Consider the following 18,936-nt stretch of genomic DNA (forward strand, 5'->3'; position numbering starts at 1 on the left):
TTTATCCAATTCGATCATTTAATAGAATAATCAAAAGAATTATAAAAATAGTTGATATATTTACTATAATATATCTATAATATCTAATATATATCTAATATATATATATATATATATACACAGTGGGGCAAAAAAGTATTTAGAAAGAAATGTTCATCCATTAAGTATTTTTTTTAATTAAAATAGTGTTTGCTTTTGATAGATTGCATCTCTTTTCACTGTTATAGTGTAAGATTTGTTTATATTGAGATGAGTGACTTTATTTTGTCAAAAAAACATGTTAAATTGATGCTAATAAATGTTTTGATGGAAATGGAAGTTCAAAAACTACAGAATAAAATTTATAAATGTAATGTAAATTTCAGTGGAACACAAAAAAAATAAATCAAATTTAAAAATACAGGAAATAACATCACTTTATCCAATTTTTTGATTATTGGAGGAAATAATTAAAATAAATAATTAAAATAAATCTAAAATAAATAAATACATCTCCAAACCATTGATTTAATATTGAGCATTGAACATTCTTTTCTTTTTTTTAAGCAAAAGAGCATGAGCTGTATTATATGGAAGCCTGGTTCCACTGTGGGATAAAAAAAGGTTAAAAGGTTGAAGTTAATTCTGAGTTTTTTTTAAAGTCAGAATTGTTACAATCTCAGAATTGGAAGATATAAACTCAATTGTGAGTTATGATTCTGAAAAGAAAAGTCATAAGATATAAACTTGCAGTTGTGAGAAGTTCACAATTAATAAAAAGTTGCAAATATTTTTATTTTTTCGTGGTGGGAAAAAAAAGAATTGTAAAATGTAATTTCTGAGAAAAAAACAAAAAATCAGAATTGTGAGATATAAACTTGAAATTGTGAGAGTCAAAATTATTTTCATCTTGGAATTCTGAGTTTATATTTTGCAATTCTGACTTTTTTTCAGTATTGCGAGCTTATATATTAATTTGCACTTACTTTTTTTTTTTTTTTAATTCGGTGGAAATGCTTCAAAGTGTTGTTCTTAACTCTTTCCCCGCCAGCATTTTTGAAAAAAGTTGCCAGCCTCCACCAGCGTTTTTGCTGATTTTCACTAAAGTGTCATGGCCCCCCAGAATATTTTGTTGTATGAATATCTGAACATGCAATACAACAAAATACAGATCAGTTACCCTCCACTTAAAAAAAAAAATCAATTTTATTCTAGCTTCAAGCATTGTTTTTTTTATGAACACTTGAATGTTGGTAGGTTTAATAAAAAAAGCAACATTTTGAGCAAAAAGAAAATCACATTTGTATCAAATACTACATCTGGGTCATATTCAGTAATATTATCAAAGCAAAGGTGCAGTAGATTGCTTCTATCAGTACTCCCAAAGCTTGCACAGGCCTTTACCACTTCCTGGATTGACATTTCACTCTGTAACATTAGGCAGTTTTCATTTATATGTGCTTAGTGTTGATGATCGCATTATTTTTTTACATGCATACATATGAGATCGCTCGTTTCTGCATCTTCCTGGTCTATATTTTTGATCGGCACATTCAAGACTCTTTCAGGAGATGCGTAATAGCGCCCCCTGGTATATAACAGCGAGAATGCGGAAACCCGGAAAAGTCCGTGTTTGGCGGGGAAAAAGTTAAACAAAGTTTATGAGCACCTCTTTGTTTCTTCTGGTTCTCAGATTGAGAAGCTCTCAGAAGATCTCAAAGAAGCCAAAGCGAAGGTCATCACCGTACATGTGCCTGTGGCTCTGCCCCCCAGCCAATCAGCTTCCTCGGTGCCACCTCCACCTTGTCCTGCTGGAGCCTACCTCCCTCCTCCTCCCCCACCACCTCCTCTACCAGGACAGACGGTGCCCCCACCACCACCTGCTCCACCTCTGCCCGGAGCACCTGGCCTGCCTCCGCCCCCTCCACCACCTCCTTTACCTGGAGCACCTGGTCTGCCGCCACCCCCTCCGCCACCCCCTCTTCCTGGAGCACCCGGTATGCCACCACCCCCACCTCCTCCGCCTTTACCGGGCGCATCTGGAATGCCGCCTCCTCCTCCTCCTTTACCTGGAGCACCTGGTATGCCACCGCCTCCGCCTCCTCCGCCAGGGATGCCCGGTATGCCTCCACCGCCTCCTCCGATGGGCGGTCCTGGGATGCCTCCGCCCCCTCCGGGCGGGTTTGGTGGATGGGCGCCTCCTGTTCCTCAGCTGCCCTTCGGCCTCCAGCCTAAGAAAGACTACAAACCTGAGGTGCAGCTGAAGAGAGCCAACTGGAGCAAGGTGTGTATATTCCCACACGTCTACACCTCCTATAAATGCCGGTACATTTTCCTCATCAGCGTCACTATTAGTCTAACGACCATTAGAGAATTAGCTGCAGCTGTTTAATGCTCAAACTAGGTAATGATTCTAGAGAAGAAGGGCACAAAAATGAAAAACAGTCGGGCTTGGCACACTTTTATAGAACAAATCAAAAAGTGATTTAAAAGCTACATAAAAATATTAAGTAAATTAAGATGATAATAAGTAAATTCATCAATTCTAGTGTTGTCAAGCGATTAATCGCATCCAAAATAAAAGTTTTTGTTTACATAATATATGCCTGTGTATATTTATTATGTGTAAATATAAATACACACACACACAGTATATATTTTGAAAATATTAACATGTATATACATTTATATATTTATATTCTTATATTTTTGTATCATACATAAATACAGTATATTTAATATATAAACATAACATATTTTCTTAAATATATACATACATGTGTGTGTATTTATATATACATTATAAATATACACAGTATACACATATTATGTAAACAAAAACTTTTATTTCGGATGCGATTAATCGCAATTAATCGTTTGACAGCACTAGTATATTCCAATGAAGCACATGAATAAATTATATTATTAATAATTATATATTTTTTTAAACGTATACCTACCTAAATAAATAAAGTTAATAAGTTAATGATTTATTCATTTATTTTAATGAAAATTCATTTTTTGATTTCTACTTGAAACAAGAAAAAATTAAATGGTTTGCCAATGGGTTAAGAAAAATAAAAAATAATATTCTCTGAAAATAAGACTTGCCATGGTCTCATCATCACCACACATTATTATATTATAATATTATTAACATTATAAATGGTATTGGCAATTTTTTTTTTTTAAACATAAATCTAAATAAATATTACATTCAGCTATTTAATATTTTTATTTATTTAGCAAAGTTTTATTTAGTTTTCAATTAAAATTAGTAGATTTTGTACTTAAAACAAGAAGAAAAAATGAAAAATAAACTTAATTTGAGATTCTCTGAAAATAAGACATACACTTGCCTCATCAGCATGACTATTAGTCTAATGTCTATAGAGAAATAGTAGCTGTTTAGATAATGACTCTAGAAAAGAAAGGTTTTTACCTTTTGGTTTTAATAACAAAAATGCATTACAGAGAATAGTGTTAACTAAAATTAAAACCATAAAAAAATATTACTTGAACTAAAACATTAACTAATTGAATTAAAATAGAAAAAAAAATACTTATTTTATTTTAGCTACTTGTCAAGGCAACATTTCTCATTTCTCAACTCATTTAGTTTAAGCTAAATGTTTAACAAAAATAAAATGAAACTAAAGCTATATAGACATTTTAAAAAGCATTGTTGTTAATACACAACAAAATCAGTCAAACTTGACCTCAAAATAAAACGTAAAATAGAAAAATAAAGTAAAAACTATAATAGTATATCAGTGATACTAAAATAACACTGATCATAGATGCATTGCACAATATTTTTTGTGGAAATACACAGCATTATGAAATACATTACAGGCAAATCATGCATAATTAAGAGTGGTTCATTTCTGCGCATTTGGCTGGATTGCTTTCATAACAATTTTAAACCCCAATTGAGATAATTTTTTTGCGTTCTGCTGCCCTGTTTTTCTATTGTTTTTGTATATAAAAATACAAAAAAGCGTACATAATAAAAATACAAAATTCATGTAACTTTCAGTGCAACACACAACAAATATATATATACTATATATTCTCTAACACATTCTCTAAAAGCAAGACTTACGCAGTTATGCTTCTCAAGTAAACTGATCTTTGTTTAGATATGGAGACCAAGACAAAAGTACTGATGAAGAAGATTGTGTGTGCGTGTGCGTGTGCGTGTGCGTGTGCGTGTGCGTGTGCGTGTGCGTGTGCGCGTGTGTTATGTGTGTGTGTGTGTGTGTGTCAGCATAGCCGTAGTTTCAACCGTATGTCGCCCACTTGGAGTGAAAGTGACACGTGTGACGATGAGCTGTTGATCATGAACACGCTCCTCTCCTCCTCTGATCTCTCTCTCTTTCTCTCTCTTTCCATCTCTGGCATCTCTCGCCCTCCACAAGAGTAAAAACATCAAAACGGTCCTGTCTCCTTTTAGCCTAAAGCTACTCTTTAATGGCTTCAGTGGAATTCATGAGTGTTTAGACTCTCAGTGGTTAGAGCTCTTTGAGGATGTCAGTGAAATAGCTTTTTAATAAGCCTGCGTCTTTTGACTGTGTCTCTGAAAGATAATTAAATTGCTGGTAGAAAGGACAGCATTCTTTTGTAATTTAAATTAACATTTTTTTCGCTTTCCTCTCATCCTCTCAGACTAGTCTTGTTATCTCACGCCACCCCTGACTCTCTCTCTCTCTCTCTCTCTCTCTCTCTCTCTCTCTCAGGGTAATTAGATGCTGGTGTATCATTAGAGGTTGTACCTTGTCTCTGTGTCCTAACCTCTCTTTGCCTCCTCCGCTTTCCCCTTATATATCTTATTCTCGTCCTCTCCTCTCAGATTTATGTTTCTTTTCACATTTCAGTGGAAATGGAGGTGAGAGATGCTGCACTTACATAGTGACAGTCATTTAAGACACTCTCTGACTGACTGTGAATGTTAAACATTCACAGATGCTTCATCATTGCAATGCATTGTTCTTGAGTGCTTAATAGTTTCAGTATGATTTTGGCTTGGCAGTGTTATAAGCAGGGCTGTTATAGTTAACTAAAATTAAAAGCATAAAAACATTTTGATTACTTGAAATATCAAATTTCATAAAATCAATTCAATCTTGAAATAAGAACAAAGATGAAAAAACATTTAGTGAAATGAAATAAGTTTATTTGTGTGTGTATTTCAGGTAGTTGGCAAAGCAAAATGTAGCATTTTGTACACTGCTACTAAAATAACTAAAATTATAACTGAAATAAAATTAATTAAAAAAAAACACTGATCTATAAATAATGTTCTCTATTTTAGATCAGTGAAAAATACACACAACAAAATGATAAAAAATGTACAATTAAAACCAAAACAGAAAATAAGAGAATATGTATTTTAAATATTAATAAAAACTAGTAATTAATAAATTAATTACTAAAAAATTGTAATGAATAAAATTGCTTAATAAAAATTAATTAATTAATCAAATATAATTACAAATGTATGTACAAAAAAGACTAATAAAAATTAATAAAACCACACAAATTAAAATGAAAATGAAAAACAGAAAAATAAGAATTAATTCAGAATATTTATAAAAACTATATTAATATGTCATTGATACTTCAATAACACTGGTTATAAGATTAAGTACCATTGTAAATATCGCAATAATACATTTCAGTTTTCATAAAGATTAATTTATACACATCTCTGTCCTGCTGCTGTATTAATATGAAAGCGACAAATATATTTTGTTACAGCAGCTTTGAACTTCAGACGCTAAGGATTAGTTTATTTAATTCATCTCCATGATTGATTCCCATCATTGATTCATCAGTTTCAATGAATCATTCTAAACTCTCATTCATAGTTAATAATATTTCTGTTTCTTTGCTGTTGTTAAGGTGCACATAAATTAAATAGATTAAATATCCTTTCTTGTTCATCAAGCCCAAAAGTGTTTTTTTTACTGCACCAAGGCTTTAATTGATCAAACACTGAAATATTATTACTATTTAAACTGCATGTTTTCTATTGTTATGTATTTTAAAATGTAATTTATTCTTGTGATGCAAAGCTGAATTTTCAGCATCATTACTCCAGTCTTCAGTGTCACATGATCCACCAGAAATCATTCTAATAAGCTGATTTGCTGCTCAAGAAACATTTCTGATTAGTATCACTCTTGAAAACAGTTTCTGCTTCATATTTTTGTTTTGTAGAAATAGTGATGCAATTTAATTTCAGGATTCTTTGAGTAGAAATTTCCCGAAATGAAGAACAGCATTTATTTGAACTAGAAATCTTTTGTAGCATTATAAATGTCTTTACTGTCACTTTTGATCAACTTAATGCATCCTTGTGGAAAAGTATTAATTTCTTTCACAAAAGCCTTTGAAAACTTTTGGACGATAGCCTACATGCATAAATCAAGATATATTTATATTTAAAAACTTTGACACATTTTTTCCCGCTATATGGCTTAGCCGTATTAGATAACGGAGCCACAGAACCATAAAAGACAGAATGATGGACGTTAGAAAGGTTTGTGAGATGTGCATTAACAGAGAATGAGAGAATTACAGAGGCAGCGAGTGTTTTTTGTCTGGCCGTCCCAGCGTGCATTGGGACCGTGTCACCTTTCTCTCCTTTGTGCGTAAAATCGGGATCCGTTTTAATGAGTTTCACCCTCTTTTCTTCTCTGTCTATTATCATATACTGTCTTCCTCTAATCTGTGTTCTACATTTCTCATTCTGTCTTTGGTTGGTGTCTGAAGGCGGTTAGTCAGAGGAGCAGCGCTCATATCCTGACAGCCTGTTCGCTGCTGTTAAACTCATTTTACTCCCAAGACTTGCAGCGTTTTTCTTCTGTATAAATGAGGTTATGAGTTGAGACTTTGAGAAAGCGCTCGGTGGCGTTTCATCTTCTCGAATGGGGTGAAGTAAAACCCCGGACTCCAGAATCACAAACTACGGTCCATTAGTCAGTGCAGCATCTATAAATGAAGGAGAAACCCATTTGAACCGTGTGATCATATCAGCGGTGTCTGCTTAATGATATTGTCCTGATACCAGGGGCGCGTTAAAGCAATAAGCCGACTGGACGGGATGTTGTTAGGCACAGCATCACTGCATAAATGTATTAACAGTAATAATCATGCAAAGCAGTTCCTTCATCATGTGTCATTAGCTTAAGTGTACAATGTTTATGGTTGTGAAACAACATGCTGCGTTAATACAGAGCTCAACTGATGTGCATCACAGGTGTTTGTGTGTATCAGCCAATCACAACAGCTGAAAATGTGACTCGTCCAATCAGATTTTAGAACCGGAACTGTTGTACATGGTTATTTGTGGGCTTTGATCTCATGCAGATGAATAATTTTTTGATTTATTGTCTCTCTTGCAGTGTTGTTATTGTCAACTAAAGATAATAAAATAGTTTTGTTAATTGAAATAAAGCTGAAATAAAACTAAAATAATAATAAAAAATAAAAAAATCTTGGTTTGAAATGTTCAAAGAAAATGAGAGATGCTGCCTTGGCAACTACCTAAAAATTTAAATAAATTAAAGGTGTGGATGGATGGATGGATAGACAGACAGATATGGATGGATGGATGGATGGATTTACAGACAGACAGACAGACAGATATGGACGGATGGATGGATGGATGGATGGATGGATGGACAGACAGACAGACAAAGCGATTAAAAAAAATGACTAAAGCACATAACACAATTGCTAAATTACTATTTTACAAAATACAATTACAACTTTAAAAAAGGCTAATTCAGCTAGTTTAAAATACTCTATAATAGATCATTTTGTGATTTTTTTTTTTATTTTTTTTTTTTTATTATTATTATTATATACTGTGTTCACTTTAGTTTGGGGACAAATTCTCACTGTTAACTACTATTTATGACTTTTTCATCAATAAACTCCTAATTTGCTGCTTATTAATAGTTAATAAGGAAGTTGTTAAGTTTAGGCATTGGGAAGGACGAAGGGATTTAAAATATGGTCATGCAGTATAAGTTATTAATATGTGCTTTATCAGTACTAATAAACAGCCAATATGCTAGTAATATGCATGCTAATAAGCCACTAGTTAATGGTGAGAATTGGTTCCTAAACTAAAATGTTACCTTTACTATTATCAAATTCTATGATCGTATAGAAATCATTCTTAACATGTCTCTTGTCCTCCATTTCTTAACATTTGGAGAAAAAATAAAATTATATTAACATGGATGGATAAACAAATAAGTGAGTGCTATATATGATTTGGATGGATGCATAGACACATTGATTGATGGATCACAGGTGGTGATTGGATGACTGATATATGAAAGAGATGGCTGGATGTAAATATAGAGGGATGAAGGTGCCAATGACTGTTGTATGTTGTAGATTGCACCGGAGGAGCTGTCTGAAGGCAGTTTCTGGGTGAAGGCGAAAGAGGAGCGCTTTGAGAACAAGGAGCTGTTTGCCAAACTCACTCTGACCTTCTCCTCCCAGACCAAGAGTGAGTAGATCAGCCGTCCTCCAGTCACTTCACACACACCACACACACACCGTCACACATTAAACCTGTCTCTCTCTCTCTCCTCTGTCTGTCTTACTCAACACAGCCTCTAAAGGTAAGAGACGGCCCTCGCTCTGTGCTTGTGCATCTGTGTGTGTGTGTGTCCACTGAGACACTCATTCCGAGACACTGGGCCAAACATGGATGACAGAATACAGGGATGTGAAAGAGATGGGTGTCATCTCAGTGTAGAGCACAACATCAGGACCAGTGCTGAGTTTGATGATGACAGAGACTCGTGTGTGTGTGTGTGTGTGTGTGTGTGTGTGTGTGTGTTTACTGAAGGAGAGGGTGAATCTCATGAAAACGTGTCCACAATTCACCCCAAAACTAAAAGAAAACAGCATCAACAACTGTTAAACAAAGAAAATGAAGCCAGATTTAGGACCATTAAGTACATTGTCCTCTCAAAATGCAAAAAAATCTTAATCTTTCCTCTTTTTTTTTAAATTGTCATTCTCAGTTGTGTTTCTCATTACCATATTGAGGTTGTTTTAAATCATTTTTTATTTTATTGATTATTATTGCTTATTATTTGGTTTTGTTTAAATGTTATTATTGTTTTATATTAAATATTAGATTACAAACTAAAACTGAAGAAATTAAACTGAAATAAAATAAGTTGAAGTACTAAAATTGCAACACAAATAAATACTTAAAAATAAAAACTTATTTTGTTTATATACTATTATAAAATATAAATAAATGTACATAAATAATACTTTAACACTGGTTTCTTGTTTATTTCTTGATATTTGGAGAACATTTTTATATTATTTAGAGAAATTTTGTGGATTATTGTTGATTATTATTTAGTTGGATATTTAATTATTGCTTTTTTTACAATAATTTATTTTTAATCATTAATTTAGACACATACGTTATCATATTTAATTATTTATTGATACATTTCCTTTTTTTATTAATATCAGCAATAATTGCCACCCTGACATATAAATACATTGAACATTACATTACATTATCTGTAATATACTGCATATTGTTTATGCAGTACAATATTAATTTTTAATGGATTAATTGGAAAACCGAAAACAAAAAGTCAGCACACCAAAGCTAAAAAAAATTCTAAAAAATTAAATACTGGACTATTACACAGTGCAAACATAAAAGGAGTCTCTTCTTTCAGCAAATTATTGTTTCATATATTTTCTTTGATATTTTGGGGTGAAATATGACCTGCACATGATCTTGAATGGTTTCATGAGATTCGCCCGATGTCATATTTTCGGTGACTGTATGCAAAAGCCCCTCATGAATTAGAAATGAGCAAGAAGCAAGTGTCAGGTGTGTGTGTGTGTGTTTCGTGCCACCTGCTCTTTGTCCTCTATGACTGGCCTTTACAGTTTTACTGCATATTTATATCTGATAAGATATACAGCACTGTCGACTTTAACAAGCTGTGTGTGTGTGTTTGTGTGTGCGTGAGGTTTTTAGGTCTGTGTATGTGGCTTCGCCCTTCAGCAAATGACCTTCAAAGAGTGTGATGTTGTCATGCATCCGCCGCGATCTCTCTCTCTCTCTCTCACACACACACACACACACACACACACACTCTCTCAGTGTTTTCTGTTTTGAATATGGAATGCGAAACCTTGAAATGTCATCTTTGGCAGCTGTTTTCCTCAGGACCACCTGAGTGCCGTGTATGTGTGTGTGTCCAGCTGTCTGAGTTGATGTAGGGTAACCTTTTCTGATATCTGACTGTAAATGAATGCTGCCCTTTTCAGATCTTCCATCTGTCCGATCCTGTCCGTAAAACACGAGCGTTTGAGTGTGTGTGTCCATCCTTGAGCAGGATTCTGTTGTTCTCTTCTGTCAGGCGGCTGCAGTCGTATCTGTCTCTCTCTCTCTCCCCCAGTCATCTCACTCTCTCCAGCCAAGCGAACGCACGCCACCGACAGCCAGAGCTGACCTCTGACCTCTGCTCCTCTGGTGTGCTGACGGTGGGGTCGCAGGTCGATGACCTCTCCAGTGAGGTCACGGCACTGATTGTTGATGTAATGCGACAGGACCTCGAGCACATGATCTTCCTCTCTCTTTCTGTGGGTGTTTGTTACTGTTGCTCATTCTCACACTGAACTCCCATGGCAGGTCATTTATTTGGTCAAAAATACAGTAAAAACAGTACATTGTAAAATAGTATTACAATTTAAAATGACTGTTTCCTATTTGAATATATTTTAAAATGTAATTTTTTCCTGTGATGGCAAAGCACATGCCATTTACTACTGTGCAGTACAATAATTCATGCACATTATTTTTTGTTTTGTCTTACAGTGGCATTTTAATAAGAAAATACTTTTTTATAAGAATGTAATTTTTATAAATCTCTTTAATGTCTTTTTTTGAACAATTTAATGTGTCTTTGCTGAAGAGAAGTATTAATTTCTTTCAAAAAATAAAATCTTGCTGACCTAGGGCTGGGAGATATAGCTAAAAAATTTATCAAAGATATAATGTTTCATATCGTTCGGTATCGATAATTATTGAAATTTTTTGTAACCTTTTTTTAAAACAGAGCAATATAATTTTTTTTTTATTTAACCACTGTATTTTTAAATTAACCCAATTTATTGAGACAAACAACAAATATTTTTTTGTTTTAACAGTCAATCACAAAATAAAAATGTAACAAATTTTAAACAAATTAAAAAAAGCTGACTTCATACGTCATCCGCCCGGACCTGCTTCAGTGTAGGACTGTTGGCGCAAGCTACATTAAAGTGATTATTATGTTTTTAATATGGATGTTTTACTTACAAAAACACATCGATTCGTTACAGGAGGCCTTTGTTCAGCCACTGGAGGCATGTGAGACACTTTAAAAAAAAAAATTTTTTATGGATGGGTGCTTTTTATTTAACTTCTTTTGGACTGATGCATGCAACACCTGCTGAGTGGCATTAAACAGCTTGAAAAATCAAAGACAATTTTTAATATAACTCTGACTGGATTTGTCTGAAAGAAGAAAGTCATATACACCTAGGATGACTTGAGGGTGAGTAATTTGTGGGCTAATTTACATTTTTGGGGGAACTAACCCATTAAGGAATTTAACTCGTATAAATCATAACATAATTTCGTAAATAGCATAAACAAAACAGCATCATGATATGCAAGTGTTATAACAAGTCTCAGTTGGCTTAACGCAGTACGCGTAGCAAGGTTTTTTTTATTTTTTATTATTATACAGTGGTGTGAAAAAGTTTTTGCCCCCTTCCCATTTTTTTAATTGTTTACATATTTGTCACACTTAAAAGATTCAGATCATCAAACAAATTGTAATATTACACAAAGATAACCTGAGTAAATATAAACTGCAGTTTTGAAATTATGATTTCATTTATTAAGGGAAAAAAGCTGTCCAACCCTGCCTGTCACTATGTGAAAAAGTAATTGCCCCCTAAATCTAATAACTGGTTGTGCCACCCTTTGCAGCAACAACTGCAATCAAGCGTTTGCGATAAATGGCAATGAGTCTTTCACAGGAATTTTGGCCCACTCTTCTTTGCAGAATTGTCTAGGTCGTGGCATGATGTGTTGCTCTTTAAGCATGCTTTGTCAGACAGGTTCTATTTAAGTGATTTCTTGATTCAACAGGTCTGGCAGTAATCAGGCCTGCGTGTGGGTAGTGAAATTTAACTCGGCTTTCTAAAATAATGTGGTTAATCACAGTTCTTTCATGATTTAAGAGGAGGGGCAAATCATTTTTCACGTAGGGCCAGGTAGGTTTGGACAGCTTTTTCCCCTTAATAAATGAAATTATTATTTAAAAACTGCATTTTGTATTTACTTGCATTATCTTTGTGTAACATTAAAATTGGTTTGATGATCTGAATCTTTTAAGTGACAAATATGCAAAAAATTAAAAAACCAGGAAGGGGGCAAAAACCTTTTCACGGCACTGTATAATGAATAAAAAAATAAAAACAAAACCGATAAAATAGAAAAAGAATAGAGCAAGCTAGTGTTAGAAGCTTTTTTGCTTTTGTTAATTGTATAATAATAATAAAAAAATAGATAGAATACAAAAAGATTAGAAAAGCTAATGCTAGTTTTTTTTAAAAGAAAACAAAGCAATTAGTAAATGAATAGAGTGCAAGTGTAAAAGGTGTTTTTATAATAAAAAAGTGTTTTTTTTAAAGAATATAATTAGAATAGAGAGTGCTAGAGTTAGAGGGTCAAATAAAGATGGAAGCGATGTGTTTTTAGCCGATTCTTGAAGATGCTTGGATTGAGTTGGGCAGGTCATTCCACCAGGAGGGAACATTTAATTAAAACATTCGTGAAAGTGTTTTTGTGTATCTTTGGGATGGCACAATAAAGCGACATTCACTTGCAGAACAGCCTGGACAGAACAAGAGCTTGAACAAGGAGTTGTGAAGCATGTTCCGAAAAAAAGGGCCTGATCTTCTTGATGTTGAATAAAACAAGTCTGTAGGACCGGGCAGATTTTACAATGTGGTGTGAGAAAGTCAGCTGATCATCAATCATAACGCCAAGGTTTCTGGCTGTTTTTGAAGGAGTTATGGTTGATGTGCCTAACTGAATGGTGAAATTGTGATGAAACGATGGGTTTGATGGAAACCACAAGCAGTTCTGTCTTAGCAAGGTTGAGTTGAAGGTGATGGTCCTTCATCCAGCAAAAAATATCTGTTAGACAAGCTGAGATGTGAGCAGCTATTGTCGAATCATCAGGATAGAATGAGAGGTAGAGTTGAGTGTCATCAGCATAGCAGTGATATGAAAAGCCATGTTTCTGAATGACAGAGCCTAGTGATGCCATGTAGACAGAGAAGAGGTCCAAGAGCTGAGCCCTGAGGAACCCCAGTAGTTAGATGTTGCGACTGTAATATACACTGTTTATTTTTATTAAAAAGAGCAATAATTACTAACATGGTATAGAAATGCCGGTAACACTTTCTGTGAAGAAAAATTATGAAGCCCATATTTATAACACATTATAAGGGTATTCTTAAGGCATTATAATGAATGCATAATGCATTATAAAATACCTTATAATATGTTATATCATCTTATTAATAATCATAATAACAATTATAATACATTATAATGCTTACACATTTGTGGTTATAAGTTTTAAGATTATGGTTATTTATAACACACAATGAACACCAAATAAAATCTATTTTTACATTTATAATGGACTATATATCTTGACATTGTTTATTTAAGATCTGCACAGTATCTTACTACATCTTGTAAGTGGTTAGGTGTGGAGTGTTATTTGAGTGTTCCCTGTGAGGAAGAATGTTAATTTTTATGTGAGCTAGTTAATAATTTCAACTGAAAAAAAATGCAATGTTTATATGTCCCCCTAGTCTATAAGCAACTTTGCAACTACATGTCAACTAACTCTCATTAGAGTATTAGTAGGCTTAGGTTAAGGTTAGGGTTGGTAGAATGTTGACGTACTTGCAAAGTTACATGTAGTCAGTTTGTCTGTTGGGGAACCGTCAAAATAATCAAAATTATATTACATTAAAAATAGTTCAAAGCAAATAGGTCTTATTACACGTTCATCTGATCTGATATCTGATCTTATGGCTGTTTGAGAAAAAAATATTATTGTTATTACTATACTTATAAGTGGTCTTTGATGGCTTTAAGTAAAGTAGCATAAGAACGATGGCAATATATGAGACTTATAATACATTATAACTATGAGAAGTTAGACTTGGGGAAGTCGTGGCCTAATGGTTAGAGAATCGGACTCGTAACCCAAAGGTTGCGGGTTCGAGTCTCGTACCGGCAGGAATTGTAGGTGGGGGGAGTGAATGTACAGTGCTCTCGCCCACCTTCAATACCCCAACTGCTCCCCGGGCGCAGCAGCAAAAATGCCTGCTGTCACGTCACTGTCAGAAATATAATCCATTGTAACTTAAGTTACAATGCAACATGTTTACTGCGTTATAAATCATCATACTCTTAAACGCTATAACCACAAATAAGTAAATATTATACAACATTAAAACTGTTCTTATTAATATTCATAAGATGATATAACATATTATGAGGGTTTTATAATGCGTTATGCATTCATTATAATGCCTTAAGAATACCCTTATAATGTATTATAAATATGGGCTTCATAGAAAGTGTTACCAAAATACTTTAACTGTTAAAAAATCAGGGGGAAAAATCTGTAATACAAGAGTAATATATTTCTGTCTTAGAAATAATAAAAATAGCGCAAAGTCTCAGACAGCACAGTTTCATCTAATAAGAAAATACTTTGGTCAAAAATAATTCGATAATGTTCACATTTTATGCTCTTGTTTTTTTCTTATGGTATCAAAAATTGTGTAAAATTTTGATATTTTTTTCATTCAAAATTTTTCATATATTTAATTCAAATATTGATATTTTTTGTATTGTCTTGAAGTTAGAAAATACAGTATTGTGGCAACACTGTATTATACATTTCTTTCCATTTCAGAACAGTGAGAACAAATTTCTGTGTTCACGATTACAATGCACTGCATCCGAAGAGTTTGAATACTTTGTTTTCTATTGCCTTTTGTGGTCTTTTCTATGGTTTTGCTTGAATTATGAGGGATTTGGTAATGTTCAATATTTTTCAGTCCATTTTTGATGATAATATATAGTGGAAGTACAGTTTTTGGTTTGATTAACATGGAATAAATGGCTTATGTCACTTGCCTCTTTATGCAATCACACCTTGTTAGGACGCGATATATAAATATTGAACTACAGCACTTAACTCAACAAGAATGATTCATAAAATCATTGTTGAGGAAAGATGTGATGTTACTTTACTAAGTGATCAGACACACCATTTTCACCTTCAGGACCAGAAAACAAGTGAAAAAAATCCCACAGATTCACATTGAAAGAACTGAATCATATCTACAGACTTGAGACCACCTAGCAACCACCCAGAACCGCGTAGCAACAGCCTGACAAACACATCATGCATCACGGCAGTGCATTTTGCACAAGCACTTGATTTAATTGAAAAATATAAAAATGTAGATTGCCTCCCCTGATCACGTTTATATAGTCGCTTGTGAAGGCATTTTGAGGCGCTTTTAAGGAGCTGTGTGAGTTTTGATGACTGAACCGGTCCAATTGCACACACAGAGAGAGAGACTGATGGATGCAGCATTTTTATAGTCTGCAGATGGAGGCGGTTTTATTTTCCTGCAATTTTCCCTCTATTTTTGCGATTAAAAAGTGAGTGAGGTTTGTTTCACGGCTTTGCTGTGCGCGTATTATTGATTGGCTTTCTCTGTGTGTCTTGTTGCGAGTCTTTTAATGTTGCTCTCCGTCTCGCTGGCGGCCTGCTTTTCCCGTCTCTACGGAGACCAGCGAGTCTCTCAGGATCTCGTTCGCGGCTCCCGGCAGCCACTTCAGCCCCTCACCTCCGCTCTCACACACACACACACACGACTCCTCTGATGTATACGGCGACCTACTTTATCATCACATACACACGCACGCTCTCGTGGCTGGTCTCGTCTTATATCAGTCCCTGATGTCCAGACGCACTTAGTTATAAACCCAGAGCCACAAGTGTGACAGCAGAGGACACACACATATACAGCTCTGGCTGGTGATCTCACTGTATTATAGTGTGTACATTTCATGTCAGAAAGATTGTATTTGAGTTAAAGGCACATGAACACCTCATAGCCACACAAAGCCTTAATTATGAGTTTGAAACACTGAACTTTTCCGTGTCAGTAAAAAAACGTTGGATGCGATAATCCTTAGTCAGGGTAGTGCCGTATTTAATTTTTGAGAGGAATGAAAACAAATGAAAATGAGTACAGTGTGTTTAGATACAGTAGCTAACAAAACATATGACAAGTGAAAACTCCCCAAAACAGTTTTGAATCTGGTTTTGAAAGTTGTGAGTTGCCGAAAATTGGTAAACATTGTGCAATCCAAATGTTCATGCACATTCAGGAAGAAGCATTTTAGACATTAAGAAGAATTAAGGCATATCTATTTATTTAGGTTTTTTCATTTATTTATTTAATGTAGTTATTTATTTTTCAAGTGTTTTCATACAAATGTATATATAGTCAGAATTAATTATATATACAAGTATTATATGTGTATATATTTATATGCGTGTTTATATATGGTAGTCAACATTTGAAGTGGATCAAAAAAGTTCATCGAAGTTGTCCTAAGACAAGAATGCATTCTGTCAGCTGTTAAATTTAACATTGTCCTACAGGGACACAGGCAGGTAAGCAGGTTACAGCAGGAGTCTGCGTCTCTCTCGCCTCCCCTGAGCCCATTGAGTTTTAACAGACCCCCCCTAAAGCATGCTGTGAGTTTAGAGGGCGTTAATTGAGAATGAATGGGGGAAGGTTACGTGAGAGGAGGTAATGTCTCCATCACGATATGATTGGATATGACTGGTTTTATTAGGCTGTGATTGGTTCATGTGATAAATCCCAACTCTTGTGTTTGTGCACGTTCGCGAATCAGTCCGAATGAACAATATAATGGTGTTAATGGGAAGACTAATTAAAAAGTAAACGACTCACATGCTTAGATATAACCACTTTGTTACGTCAAAATAAGACTTGAAATGGCATGAAAACGTGATCTGTGGGAGTTTTTAGTGAGTAATCAGCTTGGTGACATTTTAATTAAATCTCTTTGTCTGTGACCAATATTTACTGAGCTTTGATGACTGAGATCCAAAAAATTGTTGATAGGTAACTATTAAAAAGAATAGCTGAACTGAAGTTCACAAATAAAATATATTGTTTGAATTGTTACTGCCATGAGTTATTATTTTGGAAGAAAAGTAAAATGCTTAAAAACACTAAATTGATGAGGTTCATACTTGGCTTTAATAAATAGAATATTGATCAAATATTTTTTTCTGATAGTGCAAGTAATGTTTATTTAACCAAGAAAATGTGACTGGGACATGAATTTACATTTCATTTATTAAAATATATACAGTATATTGTATATATTATATATATATGTTGGCCATTCTCCATGCTGATCTATAGATATCAGTATCACCTGTTGGAATCACAGAATGGTTAATCACCAAGTAGTATTTCAAAAAATCGAAATGGGAAACAAAACAATTTTTAGGCTATTATTGTTTTTTTGCTTCGTTAAAAATGATTTGTTTGCGAGCCCTGTATGTTTGCATGAACATTTATGACGCTAAACATGTATCTGCACTTTCACAGCATTTAGATCGATGCCTTCCTGTTTGACCCTCATTTGCTCACTCGTTTGTAGTTGATTAATTCGTTGGATGTTTAAAGGTCATCAGGATGTTTGGCTGTCGTCCACCTCCAGTCTCAGTAGAATGTTAATTTAAGCCTACTTACATGAAACAAGTGTCTTAAATGCTTCATCCTGAATGTGAGCAGTGGTTTGGCTGTTATAACAGAGCGTATTAACATTGGGAAATTTTAAAGGTACAGTAACAAAGTTCTTATAATTAAAATTATAATAAAAATTAAACTAAAAAATATATAAATATGCATCGATTTTATGCACTTGACTTAAGTAAAATGTTTTCAAATATTTTGAACTTCTTTACCAGTTATTTAGTTTTATTGCATGTTGTTTATTATTTGGGTTTAGGGATATGCCGGTAACAAATTTTCATGTTGAGATTAATTGCTCATGCTTTTATCACGGTATACGGTATTATCACGATATTGAAATGTAGTTTTTAAAAAAAGTGCTGTCATAATACAGTATAACAGGTTTAATAAAAAATAACTGAACATTTAAATGCAATACAGAAACATTTATAAAGTTAAAAGTTTTACACAGATTAAAGTTCAAAAGATCTATAAAGTCAAGTCACCTTTATTTATATAGCGCTTTTAACAATACAGATTGTGTCAAAGCAACTGAACAGCATTAATTAGGAAAATAGTGTGTCAATAATGCAAAATGACAATAGCAAACACTAATTTTTCAGTTAAAGACAGTTCATCATTGAATTCAGTGATGTCATCATCCAGCTCAGTTCAGTTTAAATAGTATCTTTGCAATCAAGTCAACGATATCGCTGGAAATGAAGTGTCCCCAACTAAGCAAGCCAGAGGCGACAGCGGCAAGGAACCAAAACTCCATCGGTGACAGAATGGAGAAAAAACCTTGGGAGAAACCAGGCTCAGTCGGGGGGCCAGTTCTCTTCTGGCCAGACGAAACCAGCAGTTCAATTCCAGGCTGCAGCAAAGTCACATTGTGCAGAGGACTCTGGTTCCTGTGGTCTTGTCCCGGTGGTCGTCTGAGACAAGGTCTTTACAGGGGATCTGTATCTGGGGCTCATCTAGTTGTCCTGGTCTCCGCTGTCTTTC

At 34.2% G+C, this 18,936-nt stretch overlaps 1 protein-coding gene across 1 annotated transcript in view; it reads left to right on the forward strand.

The window, feature by feature from the left end:
• Positions 1 to 18,936, forward strand: part of LOC107588363 (protein diaphanous homolog 1-like) — a 138,356-nt gene that overhangs the window by 50,925 nt on the left and 68,495 nt on the right. The window contains exons 16-18 of the mRNA XM_016276437.1: positions 1,673 to 2,263; positions 8,395 to 8,509; positions 8,616 to 8,624. Of these exons, the coding sequence (XP_016131923.1) occupies positions 1,673 to 2,263; positions 8,395 to 8,509; positions 8,616 to 8,624 (715 nt within the window). The remainder of the gene's footprint in view (positions 1 to 1,672; positions 2,264 to 8,394; positions 8,510 to 8,615; positions 8,625 to 18,936) is intronic.

This window comes from Sinocyclocheilus grahami, unplaced genomic scaffold (genome assembly GCF_001515645.1).
Source record: "Sinocyclocheilus grahami isolate Dianchi unplaced genomic scaffold, SAMN03320097.WGS_v1.1 scaffold102.1, whole genome shotgun sequence".
Classification (NCBI taxonomy): Eukaryota; Metazoa; Chordata; class Actinopteri; order Cypriniformes; family Cyprinidae; genus Sinocyclocheilus; species Sinocyclocheilus grahami.